Below are 15,171 nucleotides of genomic sequence, written 5' to 3'. Positions count from 1 at the left end.
CCAGGGAATATCTGATTGCCTCTTGGGGGATCAGGAAAGATTTTTTCCCCTGCTGGAGCTAATTGGATCCTGCTGGGTTTTTTGCCTTTCCTCGATCAATTGTGGGTATAGTATTGTGTATATAGGATTGTATCATTTCTTTTCCCTTTTATTGGTTGAACTAAGGTGAACTTGTGTCTTTTTTCAACTAGAAAAACATGTAACATTACTATACAGTATATGTAGAATAAGGCAGTTAAAGTGTAAGTAAACCCCCCCTCTCAAATTTCAGCCAAGGAAGCTGCCATCTTTGCCTCTGTTTAATCTACAGCTGCCATGATGCTGCACATGTGATTAGTTATGACACCAGCCATTGGCTGGTTGGACTCTTTGATTGAGAGCACAACCAATGGGAGTGTTTCATTTTTGGCACGTGCCGGAAATTAAACTGGTTTATGGATGGATTTACTTCCGCTTTAATGCATTGGAATTGATATGAGGGGTATCCGATGTGCTTGAAAAATCACCAGATGAGTGTATGATTTGACTTCTCTTGCCTCCTAGGTATTCCATGATGATGACATCATCCCAGGCTGGGAAGGAAAAATTGTGGCATGGGTTGAAGAAGACCATGGAACTAACTGAGTAAATTCTTCTCCCCAATGCAAGGACCAAAGTTCTTGGAATGAACTGACAAATGACAAACTTGTCAAACTGTTGTGGATTATTTCTCATGCTGCCAAAAGAGGTCCCTATGGGCACCGGATAACCTTACAGTTTTGCGTCTAAAAGAAGAAGCAGCAATCAGTCATTGCTGGTTTTATACTGCGAGAATCTCCCACTTCTTCAGGAGGAGACTGGAGGACACTGCAGTTTTACAGGGTAGCTAACTTCCATTACCGGAGGATGTTAAAAGCTACGTGTTACATATATATTCTTATGGAGAAAATTCAGTATTTTTAAATGGGGCAAATTGTTGCATTGATTTGGGGTTTATGTGTGTATTTCACTTGTATATTGAAACCACCAGTCTTGCAAGACACATACTGTACAGCAGAAGTCCTATTTTTCTCACGGATATGTTTAGCAAGAAGGTTACTTAAATAAAATAAAAAAATAGCTATTTATTTGTGCACAGTAATGTCATATACCAATTTTTTCCCATAACATCCATTGTCCATGTCCTGTTAACAAATATCACAGCCTAAGAATCTGGTGATGATGTGATGCAAATCCTATTTGTGTCTCTTTGCACGTTTTTTTTAAAAAGGGGGAAGAAGCTTAAAAGATTAGTGATTCAGTTTGTCGGTAGAATTTTCAGCACCGGTGCCATAAATAGAAAGATTTTTCTGGGATAGATAGGAGCTCATCAGCCTGTTAATACCTGTCAATCGTTAGTGTTCTAGAAAAATATAGTCCTAAGTGTAGATAACCAGAGTAACTGCCATAGAAATTATCTTAGCTTCACAGAGACATCTAGAAGCATTTGAAAGCAGGAAATTAATCAAATTTATACGCCCTTGGCCGTGATTTGCAATTTTATGCCCAGTTAAAAAAACAAAAAAAACTTTTTGGTAATGGGATGCAGAATCTCTTTAGTGAGGTCTGCAGTTCCAGGTCCAAGCTGTCTTACTGCGACACAAGAGAAATTCATTAGAAATTGAATTAAAAGAAAGTGGGTTAGCTAGGGTGATTTACAGAGGAATTCAATTGTTAATATGGTCTCCTTTTTAGTGGCCAGTGCAAGAGGTAGTCACCCTCTTATTTATTAAGACAGTATGGAGCACAACAGCAGGTATAGTAGCTTTCACATATGTAGAGTCCGTTTTGTGAAAGACGAGATATTGGAATTAGGAAGATTTTGGGGCAGATGTGAAATAAACATAATAATGGAATTTCCTCAGATCATCAGCTGTAAAGATAAAAGGGATGTCACTGTTATTAGATGTGTGAATCCCTTCGACCACTTCAGCCCCGGAAGATTTGGCTGCTCAATGACCAGGCCATTTTTTGTGATACGGCACTGCGTTGCTTTACCTGACAATTGCGCCGTCGTGTGAAGCTGTACCCAAACAAAATTGACATCCTTTTTTTCCCACAAATAGAGTTTTCTTTTGGTGGTATTTGATCATCTTTGTGTTTTTTTATTTTTTGTGCTATAAACAAAAAAAGAGCAACAATTAAAAAAAAACCACAATATTTTGTACTTTTTCCTGTAATAAATAGCCCCAATTGTTTTTTGAAAAGCATTTTTTTTTTAATGTATTCTTCGACATATTTTTGGTAATAAAAATTGCAAAAAGTGTATATTGATTGCGCAAAAGTTATAGCGTCTACAAAATAGGGGATAGATTTATGGCACTTTTATTTAAAAAACTTTTTTTACTAGTAATGGCGGTGATCTGCAATTTTTATCGAGACTGCGACATAAAGGTGGACACATCGGACACTTTTGACACATTTTTGGGTCGATTTACAATTATACAGCGATCAGTGCTTTAAAAATGCACTGATTACTGTATAAATGTCACTGGCAGGGAAGGAATTAACACTGGGGGTGATCAAGAGGTTAACTGTGTTCCCTATGTGTGTGTTCTAACTGTGGGGGATGGGACTGACTATAGGAGATGAGAGATCGTGGTTCCCAGCTCGTAGGATCTCTCCTCTCCTCACAGAACTGGGAAGTGTGTGTTTTCACACACATCCCTGTTCTGCCTCTCATGCCCGCGATCGCTCGTGGCCCGGCGGTCATCGCTATTGCCGGTCACGAGCATCAGCTACCTAGATGTGCAACGGGAGAGCGCTATCCCGCTTAAAGGGACTGACGTATAGCTACGACGGTTCGCGGGATCGCACCGACCTGCCGCAGTATAATGATGGTGGCTGGTCGGCAAGTGGTTAAAGACACACGAGATAAAGTTAAAGTTTATTTGCAGAAAATGTATCCCCCATTATTAACACCGCTTATACACATAGGCATTGGTGACATGATTAGACTTATTTAATAAGGCAGAGCAAAGGACGATCAGTAAATTATTCATGGCAATCAACAAGGTCTCCATTTTCAGAAGTCATATGAATGATGGTTGGGTTGTTACAGTTACATAGTTAGTAAGGTTAAGTAAAGACTCTGGTCCATTCAGCTCAACCTGAAAGGTTTTTGAATTTATCTAAACTCTCTGCTGACACCACCAAATGTGGAAGGGATTTCCACATCCTTACTGCTCTAACAGCAAAGAACCCCTTATGCAGTTTGAGATTGAACAGCTTCTTATCCAACTTCATTGTGTGGCTGTATGTCTTCTTTAGAGACCTAAGATTAAATAGTTTTCTCGCAATGATTCAGTCACCGTTTAAAGATTTGTAAACTGTGATCATATCGCCTCTTCTTCGGGGAGAACAGGTTTCATTTTTAAGGTTACTCTACTTTGCCTTATTAAATAAGACCACACGTCTGTTCTCACTTGTAGTATTAATTCATTTTCTACATTTATCCTGACTACCTCCTTCTTCATTCCGGGGTGCTGCTATAATCATTTGTGTGATATCCACCGAGTACCAATAAGATCATCGCTTTAATGTCACCCAAACAGTTCACAACAGCATTTCATCAGAGTCATCATAGACTGCTGCTATGGAAATCTTCTATACCTCCTACATACAAGGCTTTCCCTATCATTCCCAAGGGTTTGATTTACTAATAGAAGTAAGCAATGAAGAATAGGAATGAAACAAATTAAAAATGATGAGACAAACATTATGAACCGTCGTCCGTCCATCATGAGGTAGGGATGGCAGTTTCTACATTTGCCCCCCATGTATGTCTTTTTGGTAAAAAGGATGACTAGGTGTGAGGGTGCAGGGATCTGTGGCATCCAGATCTTGGCACAGTTTTTACAGACTGTTACCTGACATCTTTTATTGGCCTAGAAGTTGTTCTTATGAAGTTCTGTGGGAAAGCTTCCACTTGTGTGTATTATAACGCACTTCAGAGATCAATGTCTATCGGGGTGGTTTTCATGGATTGAAAGGCCAGATCATAAGATAAACACATGTGTCTAACAGATTGGTGAACATGGCGCTAATTTAACTTAAAAAATATCTAAACCCAAGAGAGAAAACAATTGAATATATTGCAGTTTATCAATCCCTAAATGTGGTGACTGCATTCATTTTCTTTTTTTATGCTTTTTATCTAGGCTTGTGGCAGCCACCATATATAAGGATTGGCCAACTGCAATATATACAATTTTTGTTTTTTGATACGCTTTTAAGCTAAATTCCAGTTATGGAATTTTTAGATAGTTAAATTGGTCCACCTTGGACCAATGTAAGTATGCATAAGCCATACCTGTGGAGTCGCTGTGGAAGTAGTGTATCACTGTAGTAGTAGCTGCTACTACAGTGATCGCAGCTGTCTTCAGGGTCCTGTGCTGAGCGGCTGCCCTTCCACAATCGCCTGGCATTGGACCTGGAAGACAACTACAGTGATACACTGCTTCCATGGCAATCTCACAGGTATGGACTATGCATACTTACATTGGTCCAAGGTGGACCAATGTAACTATGAAATAAAATCTATACTTGCTTTAGTTACAGATTATTCTTATTTATCTAAACATGAAATTGTGATGGCCCAAGGTAATCTTGATGTCAACTGCTATTCTGCCATAACTCCACTCATTCCTCAGTCTTTCCACATATCCTGTACTCTTCCTGTTTTCTGCCTAAATTACACATTGGAAGGATGTTATCTGGTAACACAACTGTTGGGGGGAAAGTGAGAACTCCAACCCACTTTCCCCTGGTTCACATTGCAGCGATTTGGCATGCGATTTGACATGTCAAATTGCATGCCAAATCAGCGGTAATGGCACCGTCCGAATTGGTGCAACACCACACCGATTCTCAAAAGTAGTTTCTGTACTACTTTTGGCAACTTCAGGATGCGATCTCAATAGACATCTGTGCAGAAAACCGCACATATGTCTCTGAAATCGCACCCGAAGTCGGGACTGACATGCGGGAATAAAATCATGCGAGTTCCGCTAAATTTATTCATTTCATTCCCACTATCGGTGTGAACCTAGGCTAAAATTAAGAGATTGCATATATCTTCGTCAGGCTGCGTTCAAATATGTGTGGCCGCAGTTCAAAGCATGGGGCCCCCCACCCCAAGCTGTGTGAACCGGCTCCATTGAGAGCCAGTCACACTCACCTGTCAAGCGAATTGGATGCAGGGAAAACCGTATTCCAATTCCTATATGTGTGTAGCCGGTCTTACTGTTGGAGCAAACCGTTATAGCAATTTTTTTTCTAGCTGCAGTGCACCCCTTCCAATGTTTTAGAAGACCTGTGTTTGGGCATTCGTCCCTCAACACATACTACTTTAAACACGGGTACCACTTGGTGCAGCGTTCAGCCATAGCCTGCCATAGACTTGGACAGGCTGCAAGCAGTTGGGCTGGATAGAAGCTGCACCCATCCCTCCTAGGCACGCTAAAACACAGAGAGGGATGCACTACAGCTAGACCCTTTCATGTGCAACTGTTTCTTTCTGGAATAAACTTGCTTGTCAGAATTACATTCCCTGCTCCATCTCCCTGAAAAAAGGCTGAATATTTGTTTACTATACCTGTGACAATGATCTATGAGCTGTGGCTGTCCTACCCTGTTTCCCCAAAAATAAAACCTAGTGTGATTGTCAGTGATGGCTGCAATATAAGCTCTACCCCTCAAATAAGCCCTATTTTCAGGGTAGGGCTTATTTTTGGGGAAACAGGGTAGGGCTTATTTGGGGGGTAGGGCTTATGTTGCAGCCATCACCAACAATCACGCTAGGTCTTATTTTCGGGGAAACAGGGTATGTCATTAGAGTACTATTTTTTAGTGAAGAAATAGGCTCACAAGTAGCCATGTGGGTTTTAACACGACATAACAGTGATTAAAGTGCCTGTAAAGACTGCTGTTTCTAGTTTTTGGAAAGTTTAAAGGATAATTTGTTGTAAATATTTGTACCTTCTTTGTTCAGTATGAATTTCGAAGGCAGTTGTATTGGTTATTGTGATATTGTGATGTGTTTTGTTGGCTGCTTGTGTCTGTGACATTTTGCTATATTTATGATTCCTGGGAAAGCAATGATGAAGTCATTCATTCCGAATTCTACAGACATGAAATTTCATTCCTTTGAACATCTAGTCTTTTACTGTAAAACAGAGGGTTCCCGAAGTCCTCCACATAACCCTGCAATAATAGCTGAACCTATTAGAATTCAAATTTGCACAGATGACCAAATTTGACTAAGAGCTCTTTGGGATTAGTACAGTGAGTAAATGTTTTATTCAATGGCTGAGAAAAGGCCAGCTCTATTATATATATCTAGAGAGAGAGATGCCAGTCAGATGTGTTAAGGACTTGTTGGCTCACTTTTATTAAACAAAGTTAAATTCCAACATAAAGTAGTTGCCTATGCAGGGGGTTTTCACCATAACAGGAACTGTGAAAATAATACAGAGCCTCTCTTCGGCAGTGTTGTTGCTTAGGCCTTAAACCTTGGGTTTTGGCTGGTCCCTCGGACCATCTTTACACACTTTCTCTGTGTTCCTTTGCCCCTCTCTCAGCTCGTTCAGCTTTCCTGACTCTCTCAGCCTTTTTAGTCACTGCTTCCTGCTGCATGGGCCCCAACCCTGGCAGCTAGATAGGGGATCTCCTGACACCCCAGGAGCTCTCTCATTCTTCTGAGACCTCTAGGTTCCTTCACTCCTCCAGACTCAATTAGCTGTCTCTACTCCCTTAGCCCTCTGGATGAGGAACCCCCCTGTCTGTCCGTCATTTTAAAGACTGTACATACAACTTTCTGGTCTTCAGCATTATCTGGACGCTGGCTTGAAGACTTCTTTCTTCCCAAAGCTCTTTGGGATCTCCAAATTCCGGAATACCAAAACTCGAAAAAAAAGTAAAAAAAAACACCTTTCTCTCCTCAAATCAATATTTTGGAGTCCCGCAGTCTCTAGTTGTGCAAACCCCCTGTGTCCCTTCTACTTCCCTTTCCACAGTGGCAGAGCCTTGCACTGTCACAATCTAAATATATATATTTATATAATAAATAACCGTATAATAAAAAATCCTCTCCTGCAATTATCAATCCTGATAGTACAGAAACTTCCAACATAACGGATTAGAGGACCAAAAGCAGGCTTCACCTGCAGGAGAAATCTAATCCTACAGTCCCCTGATGCAAAGAGATGGGCCGTGTGGAGTCCCCAGAGGACTTTTTGATATCTTTAAAAAAACATATTTCTCATTGCAATGTATCAGCTACTTTAGACCTGGTAGGTTCATTGGATATTGCACTGACAACTGTCCTTATTTAATAAGAAAAACAGAAAAGTGCAGTAACTGATTAATGACAATAGCAATTGATTGTTTTACAGATCTGAAGTAACCTTACTAATATCTAAATTGTTGGTAATGTGTTACTGCGCTTTGAGCATTAACTCTGCTCTGTAACTGAGACTAAAAATGTGTAATGATATTTAACTAAACAGTTACATTGGAATTGCTTCATTTTTGTTACGACAATTCCTGCATGCCGGCCATTTTATGCCATTCCTACTACCTCGCCCAATAATGATTGAAGCAGAGCAGTATTAATCTGGACATACACTAGTAGATTTTAATCCCAATACATTTTTTTAGGAAATTCAATGGCTTGACAAATGTCATTCGAAAGTACTTAAAAGTTTGTTTGCATTGAAGATTCGTTTTTGGAACAGTTGGACTTTTAAAAAACGAAAACCATGTTCACTGTTAGCCCTTGTACACACGGTCGGACATTCCGACAACCAAATCCGTTGGATTTTGCCCGAAACTGGTGTTGCATAAACATGGTCGGACAAAGTTGTCGGAAAATCCGATCGTTCAGAACGTGATGACGTTATTTCGTTACGACGGGACTACGTTCAGGCTAGTAGCCAATAGCTTTGGTCTAGGAATTTGATCTGAGCATGCGTGGCACTTTGTCCGATTGGAATACTCTACAAACGATCGGACAAAGTCCGATCGGATCATGTTGTCGGAAAATTTTATAGCCCAGCTCTAAAACTTTGTCGGTCGGATATTCTGACGGAAACAGTCCAATGAAGCCCACACATGGTCGGATTATCCGACAACACGGTCCGATCGGACATTTTCTGTTGGAATGTCCGACCGTGTGTACAAGGGCTTTGAAATTCATTCATTCAAGAAAAAAATGTACATCCTGCTCCTTCAAATTTACTTGTCAATGCAGTTGAAAGTGAACGTCGATTTGATCCCTTTTTTGATTCAAATATCGAATAAAAGTTCTTACAACTAAAAAATTTCAAATTAATTTCTACTAGTGTATGGTTAGCTTTAAGCTGACCATAGATGGATCAAAAATCAGGCAGTTCAGCAATAACTGGCCAATTTTCGATCCATCTATGGCTATTCCCACTTGAGAGAAGACAATCCAATGTCTCGGCTTCTCTGGAATGGGAATATTACATTTGATCAGTGCATGCAGCACTGATCGGTGTATTCTGACAGTGGAGGAGTCCCTGCTGTCAGAATACAATAATACAGGAGGATTCCTCCAACCACCTCAGGGGGAATCCATTAATTTTTTTAAATCCTTCGGCAGATTAAAAAACAGCCTATCGCCTAACAATTTTCCAAAAAAGCCAGTTCATCCTAATAAAGCAGTTATTCGAGTATAAAATGTCACAGAAATAGCAATGTCCAGATAGATTTTCTTTTAGTTTAGGATTACCTTTACAGACAGTACCAGAACGCATTCACTTATCCTCACCCATTATGTATGTGTGTCGGCACTATGATGATTTGTACATGAATGTACAGTGGTTTTATCTTCTGAGACTAATGATTCCATTAGGCCTGTTCTTAGCAAGGCAATACAAAGTGCATAGACTGTGTGTAAAGTGCTGTAGCCAATAGCTACTGTTCAGATTTGGTCTTCTACAGATCTTTGTATTGTAGACTGAATGTATAGGCTGCTGCACATACAGTCCTTACACTTCATACTGCCTCACTGAATAAGCTTGCATGTCTCAATTTTCTAGTACTGTGAGCTATTTGTAGAACAATGTAATTACTGCTTTTTCCAAACTTGTGACTATTTTTACACTGGTAAAAGTCTTTCTATGCCATACCATAAGAGAACCAACATTTCTATACATGACTTGTATGTTTGCTACTGTTTTATTGCCTCAAGTTCGTACTGAGCAAATGTCACTATTAGCTTTATTTTTATTATGAAGTATTGGGAATTGGTTGTGATCCCATCGTTGTACATAATGGGTATAAGTCAATCCAATTTATGGTATATTCTGTATATAAAGAATAATGAATATCAAAAACTGTGTGTTTTCTTTTTGTAACAAATCCGGAAATTCTAACAATGAAATGGATGACATTTGGAGAGCAGACTGGATGGTACATTCTAAGGCCTCGTACACAAGGTCTGATTGTAGAACGATCGAGCGTTCAGGATTTTGTCTAGAATACTAAATATCTGCAAATTGCCACCCTTCTGCTGATTTCATGTTAGTAGAAGTTTGGTGGTTTGCGATTTTCAGATCGTACAAAACAAATGCCTTTTAAAATATATTTGGCATAACTACATCAGTATCACCAGCAAAGCAGCTTCATTATTATCCCATTAACATCCTTGGCGGTATGATTATTTCAGATTTTTGATGCTCAAAGCGATAAAATGTTTTGTATGGAAATTTGGCGTTTTATATTGTAGGCCTGTAACTCTTAGGAATAACACACTTATATCTGTCCAAACAAGAGACTAGTATACAGTCTGGGTATGATAAAGTTTGAAATACAAAATCATAAATTATAATATAATAAATAACTATAAATAATTATAACAAATAATAATAGAAATTATTCAATAATGTAATCAAATCAAAAACACTGAAATTTGCTCAGTTGCAGAATTGTCGCTGTCATTACTTTTCAGTGTTTGATGACGGATCTCCCCACAAATCACTAAATCGATCAATTCTGCGAGTGATTTTAATTTATTATCGCTGTTTTCTAGCTGGTCTAAAACTGCTTTTGATGTAAAGGGACTGTTTTGGTTGCTATGGACAATCTCCAGTTTCCAGGCAGAAAGAACAGTATTTATAATATCTAAAACTGCATGCAGGGCACTGGACAAAGCACTAGGGACAAAAGAGAGGTGAAATAATTGGATACAGTAATGTAATCTGTAATATTACAGTGTACTGTATGTATTGTGTGTGTTTAACTTTTTGAATTTGGCGCTGTTCTCCGTCTCAGTGCGTCGCAATGCTCGCAGGGAACGGAGCTTGGCACTGTGCTGAGGACAGCTCGCACACACAGAGGGGGGACATCACAGGATCCTGGGGACAAGGTAAGTAAGCTGTACCTGGATCCTACAGTGCTATCCCGAGTGTGGCTCGGGGTTACCGCTTTTGGTACTGAAAATCCACCCCCAAACCACACTCGGCAATACCGCCAGGGAGGTTAAAGAAGATGAGAACTTTGACATTTTCATCAATTGCCGTGTCACAAATGTTAATTCTAGATTACAAACAGTAGTTCACAAGACTGTACTCTTCCCAGTCGTTCCTTGATTCCGATCATGCGTGTTTTGTACTTTTCGACTTTTACGTGATGGATTTCAGTACTGACCATCGAAAAAATCAGATGTTGAGTTCACATCCGACAAAAAATGTATAGCCTGCACATCCAGCTTTTGTCTGATGTAAAAGTCAAATTGTCTGTCGAATGCACCATACTAACGATCCAAAAATCCACAGACAGCTCGTCCTACGACTTTTTCCTTCTGATTTTTGCATCGCATGTATGGGCCTTTAGACTGGATAAACATGTAGATGGAAAAAGATATTGAGTATCAGAATAGCCATAGACTGTAAGGCCTCATTCTCTCGGGATGTACTACAGCGTACGCCATACAAGGCCATGTTTTCATGTACAGGTATTCTGTGTATCTCCATGCAGGCAGTCCCATTCATCTCAAATTGGATACAGCAGCACAGACACAGATTCTGCTCCCAATTTTTGACATCTGTGCGGGTGTACAGACCTAAATGCAGACAGTGTGAGTTCAGGAACATGCACTCATACCCATGCAAATTGGGAGCGGCAGCTGTGTCTGTGCAGCCGATGTGTACCAATTAATATCAAGATTTCCTTCACAGGATGCATGGAACACCTCTGCATCCCCATGCGGGTAAACATGGCCCTCGCAAGCGTGTGCATTGTAGTACGCCCCTTGTAAATGGAGCCTAAACGCTAAACATGACCACGATACACAGATCTGGTGTCTCAAGCCATTCACTGGGATGTCATATCCAAATGCTTAGACAGTTCCAGACCCAAGTCAAAGTTCAATTTATAATACACTTCAATTAAACTATAAAAAAAAAGTGTGGGAAAGAAAAAAGGGAACACATATTCTGTCCCCTGCCAGCTCTACACTGAGTGATCAAAGACCGCTGAGTGCTCAGTTCTTGGGTCTTCAGAGTACAGAGCAGAGATTGTAAGTCACTGCTCTTTGCATTGCCCTTCCAGCACTCCACAGGGCATGGAAGTGGCTGCCTCAGGCTTTCAGCAGTGTGTTGCCAATCAAGCATCTGGGTGGATCCTGACATTATTGTTGGGATCCCTGCTGAGCCTGGACTGGCTCTGTAAGACCCCTTTCACACTAAGGCAGTTTTCAGGAGTTTTAGTGCTAAAAATAGCACCTGAAAACTGCCTCTCAAGTCACCCCAGTGTGAAAGTCCCAATGCTTGCACACTGGGGTGGTGTGCTTGCAGGATGGGAAAAAAGTCCTACAAGCCACATCTTTGGGGCGGTGTGGGAGCAATGTACAGTGGGGCAAAAAAGTATTTAGTCCGCCACCAATTGTGCAAGTTCTCCCACTTAAAAAGATGAGAGAGGCCTGTAATTGTCATCATAGGTATACCTCAACTATGAGAGCCAAAATGTGGAAACAAATCCAGACAATCACATTGTCTGATTTTTGAAAAAATGTATTTGCAAATTGTGGAAAATAAGTATTTGGTCACCTACAAACAAGCAAGATTTCTGGCTCTCTCACACCTGTATCTTCTTCAAGAGGCTCCTCTGTCCTCCACTCATTACCTGTATTAATGGAACCTGTTTGAACTTATCAGTATAAAAGACACCTGTCCACAACCTCAAACAGTCACACTCCAAACTCCACTATGGTGAAGACCAAAGAGCTGTCGAAGGACACCAGAAACAAAATTGTAGACCTGCACCAGGTTGGGAAGACTGAATCTGCAATAGGCAAGCAGCTTGGTGTGAAGAAATCAACTGTGGGAGTAATAATTAGAAAATGGAAGACATACAAGACCACTGATAATCTCCCTCGTTCTGGGGCTCTACGCAAGATCTCACCCCGTGGGGTCAAAATGATCACAAGAACGGTGAGCAAAAATCCCAGAACCACACGGGAGGACCTAGTGAATGACCTGGAGAGAGCTGGGACCAACGTAACAAAGGCTACAATCAGTAACACATTACGCCGCCAGGGATTCAGATCCTGCAGTGCCAGACGTGTCTCCTGCTTAAGCTAGTACATGTCCGGGCCCGTCTGAGGTTTGCTAGAGAGCATTTGGATGATCCAGAAGTGGATAGGGAGAATGTCATATGGTCACTGTATACACCACTCCCAAACCTCCCCTGCCCATTGGAATGAATGGGCATCTCTTCCGAAGCGCCTGGAAATCGTTTTGAAAGCGCCATATCACAGGCGCCTTTAACCCCTTCTTGGGGGTTAAAAGCGCCCCTCTACCGGCTGAAAGTGCCGCTATAACAGCAGTAAAGCACTGCTAAGACGAGTGACGCTTTACCGCTAACGCTGGCACTGCCCCAGTGTGAAAGTAGCCTTACGTTAGGGGATAGCAGGCTTTAACCACTTACCTACTGAGCACTTTTTCCCCCTTCCTGCTCAGGCCAATTTTCAGCGCTGTCACACTTTGTATGACAATTGCGCAGTCATGCAGCACTGTACCCATATGATATTGTTATCATTTTTTTCACACAAATAGAACTTTCTTTTGGTGGTATTTAATCGCCACTGGGTTTTTTATTTTTTGCTAAACAAACAAAAAAAAAGACAGAAAACTTAAAAAATAAATTTAAAAAAAGTCATGGTTTGTTATAAAAGTTACACAGGTAATTTTTCTCCTTCACTGATGGGCACTGATAGGCAGCATTGATAAGTGACACTGATTGGAGGCACTGGTGGGCACTGATTGGCAGCACTGGTGGGCATTGCTGGGACTGCACTGAAATCAGGACACTGATAATCAGTGCGCTGATTATCATTATAGGTGTATAATAACTCGAATAAATTGCTGCCAGACAGCCTGCACAAGATTCCTGTAGTTCCAACCTACCTTCTCAAGATCACCTGTTGGGGAAGCCATGCAGCCATTCTGTAGACTTCATTTTATTCAGACGGCAAGTTTCAACCCTGCAGGTTGTATGTTTATTTGGCAATTGCGGTTCTCTAATTTAGCCCTAAATTAGGTGTTCCTTTTGTTTTATCAGTTCATATTTTATGTTTTTTCAAAGAAACAATGGATTCCATTTTTTTACATCTACTACCAATGCAAAAACTGAACGTTTGTCCTTTTACATCCATCTTCCATCCGTTTCCATTCTTGTACAGGAAGTAAAATAGGGCTTTGATCCATTCCAAAAAACTGATGTTGACGGAAGCGTATGTAAATTGATAATCATCCGTTTACATTCGTGTTTCCATAGCAATGCATTAATGTAAGTTTTTCATCCGTAACAAATGGATAAAAAAAACATGCAAAAAGTGCTGGTTCACACTGGTGCGATTTCTGATGCAATTTGAGTCGCACGAGATCACATTACAAGGAAAATCACCTTATTTTCAATAGTGTATTGCAACTGTTCATGGCTCGATTTTAGAAAAAGTTTCCAATGCTACTTTAATGTGATTTCAGTTCGATTTGGCTTCATAGAATATGCTAACCATATCCAAAGTTACACTTCATAATCGCACTGAAAAATTGCAGTAGTGTGAACCGAGCCATAAACATGAATTCACATCTACATGTTTATAAATATTTTAATGCTTGTTTGCATGTGCATTTTATATAAAGTTTTAATTCGCCAAGGTGAGCTTTTAATGAGTTTTCAATGCGTTTTAAATTCTTCTATCCAGAATAATGGTACAAAACTGATTATGACTTTTTATGAACTTTAAATATGCATAAAAACATGAAAATATATTGGTGTAAACGTACCCTTAACTATTTGTACCCCGCTCACACTATAGCATTATAAAAATGCTATGGTTTAGTATACATATTTGGTTTTGCTATGGTTTAGTATACATATACATACCGTATTTTCCGGCGTATAAGACGACCTTTTACACTTAGAAAAACTGAGCAAAAAGGAGGGGTCGTCTTATACGCCGGGTCAGCTGCTGGGATGCCTTCTGGATGTCCGGTAATACTGTATGTAGCTTCGGCTACATACAGTATATACCACTGAACCAATCCCAGTGAGCGATGTATTCAAATGAATACAGAGCCTGCTCGGATTGGAGTAGCAATCTCTGCCAATCCGAGCAGGCTACACACAGTAGCCTGCTCCGATTGGCTTTGAGAGTGAGGCGCGGGCTGATGATGTAACAGTCTCCGCCAATCCCAGCAGGCTTTGTATTTATTAATAGAATACATTGCTCGCCGTGATTGGCTCCAGCACCAGCAAGAAGGAAAAAGGAAATGGCTCCAGCAAGAACGAAGAAGAGGGATATGAAGCGTCGGAAGCCTCGGAATGGGGGGTCGTCTTAAACGGTGAGTACGGGCAAAACATTTTAAAAACCTGCACAGTTAGGGGGTCGTCTTATATGCCGGGTCGTCTTATACGCCGGCAAATACGGTATTTATCACATTTCACCACATTTTTAAAGCAGAAAAATGCACTAAAACACTTGCAAAAAGTGAATGAAATCACAGTAAATTGCTAAGCATGCTACAACACAGCATTTTAATAACTATAGTGTTAATCCAGAGTTACCAATATTAATATTGAGAGCCCTGGAATTGATTCAAATTCCTTTTGCCTTAGCCTACAAAT

The 15,171-nt window shown here is 40.4% G+C and overlaps 1 protein-coding gene across 3 annotated transcripts in view; it reads left to right on the top strand.

Annotated features, from left to right (window-relative positions):
- The window catches only part of DIXDC1 (DIX domain containing 1), a 274,022-nt gene extending 264,645 nt beyond the window's left edge, over window positions 1-9,377 (top strand). For all 3 annotated transcript variants that reach the window (XM_077456913.1, XM_077456912.1, XM_077456914.1), the window contains one exon: window positions 544-9,377. In XM_077456913.1, coding sequence (XP_077313039.1) covers window positions 544-624 — 81 coding nt within the window. In that variant the 3' untranslated portion in view covers window positions 625-9,377. The remainder of the gene's footprint in view (window positions 1-543) is intronic.
- The last annotated feature ends 5,794 nt before the right edge of the window (window positions 9,378-15,171 follow it).

Source organism: Lithobates pipiens, unplaced genomic scaffold, assembly GCF_037356315.1.
Source record: "Lithobates pipiens isolate NorthernLeopardFrog02 unplaced genomic scaffold, aLitPip1_a1.2 Scaffold_27, whole genome shotgun sequence".
NCBI classification, from domain to species: Eukaryota; Metazoa; Chordata; class Amphibia; order Anura; family Ranidae; genus Lithobates; species Lithobates pipiens.
This window is presented reverse-complemented; position numbering and strand designations above follow the sequence as displayed.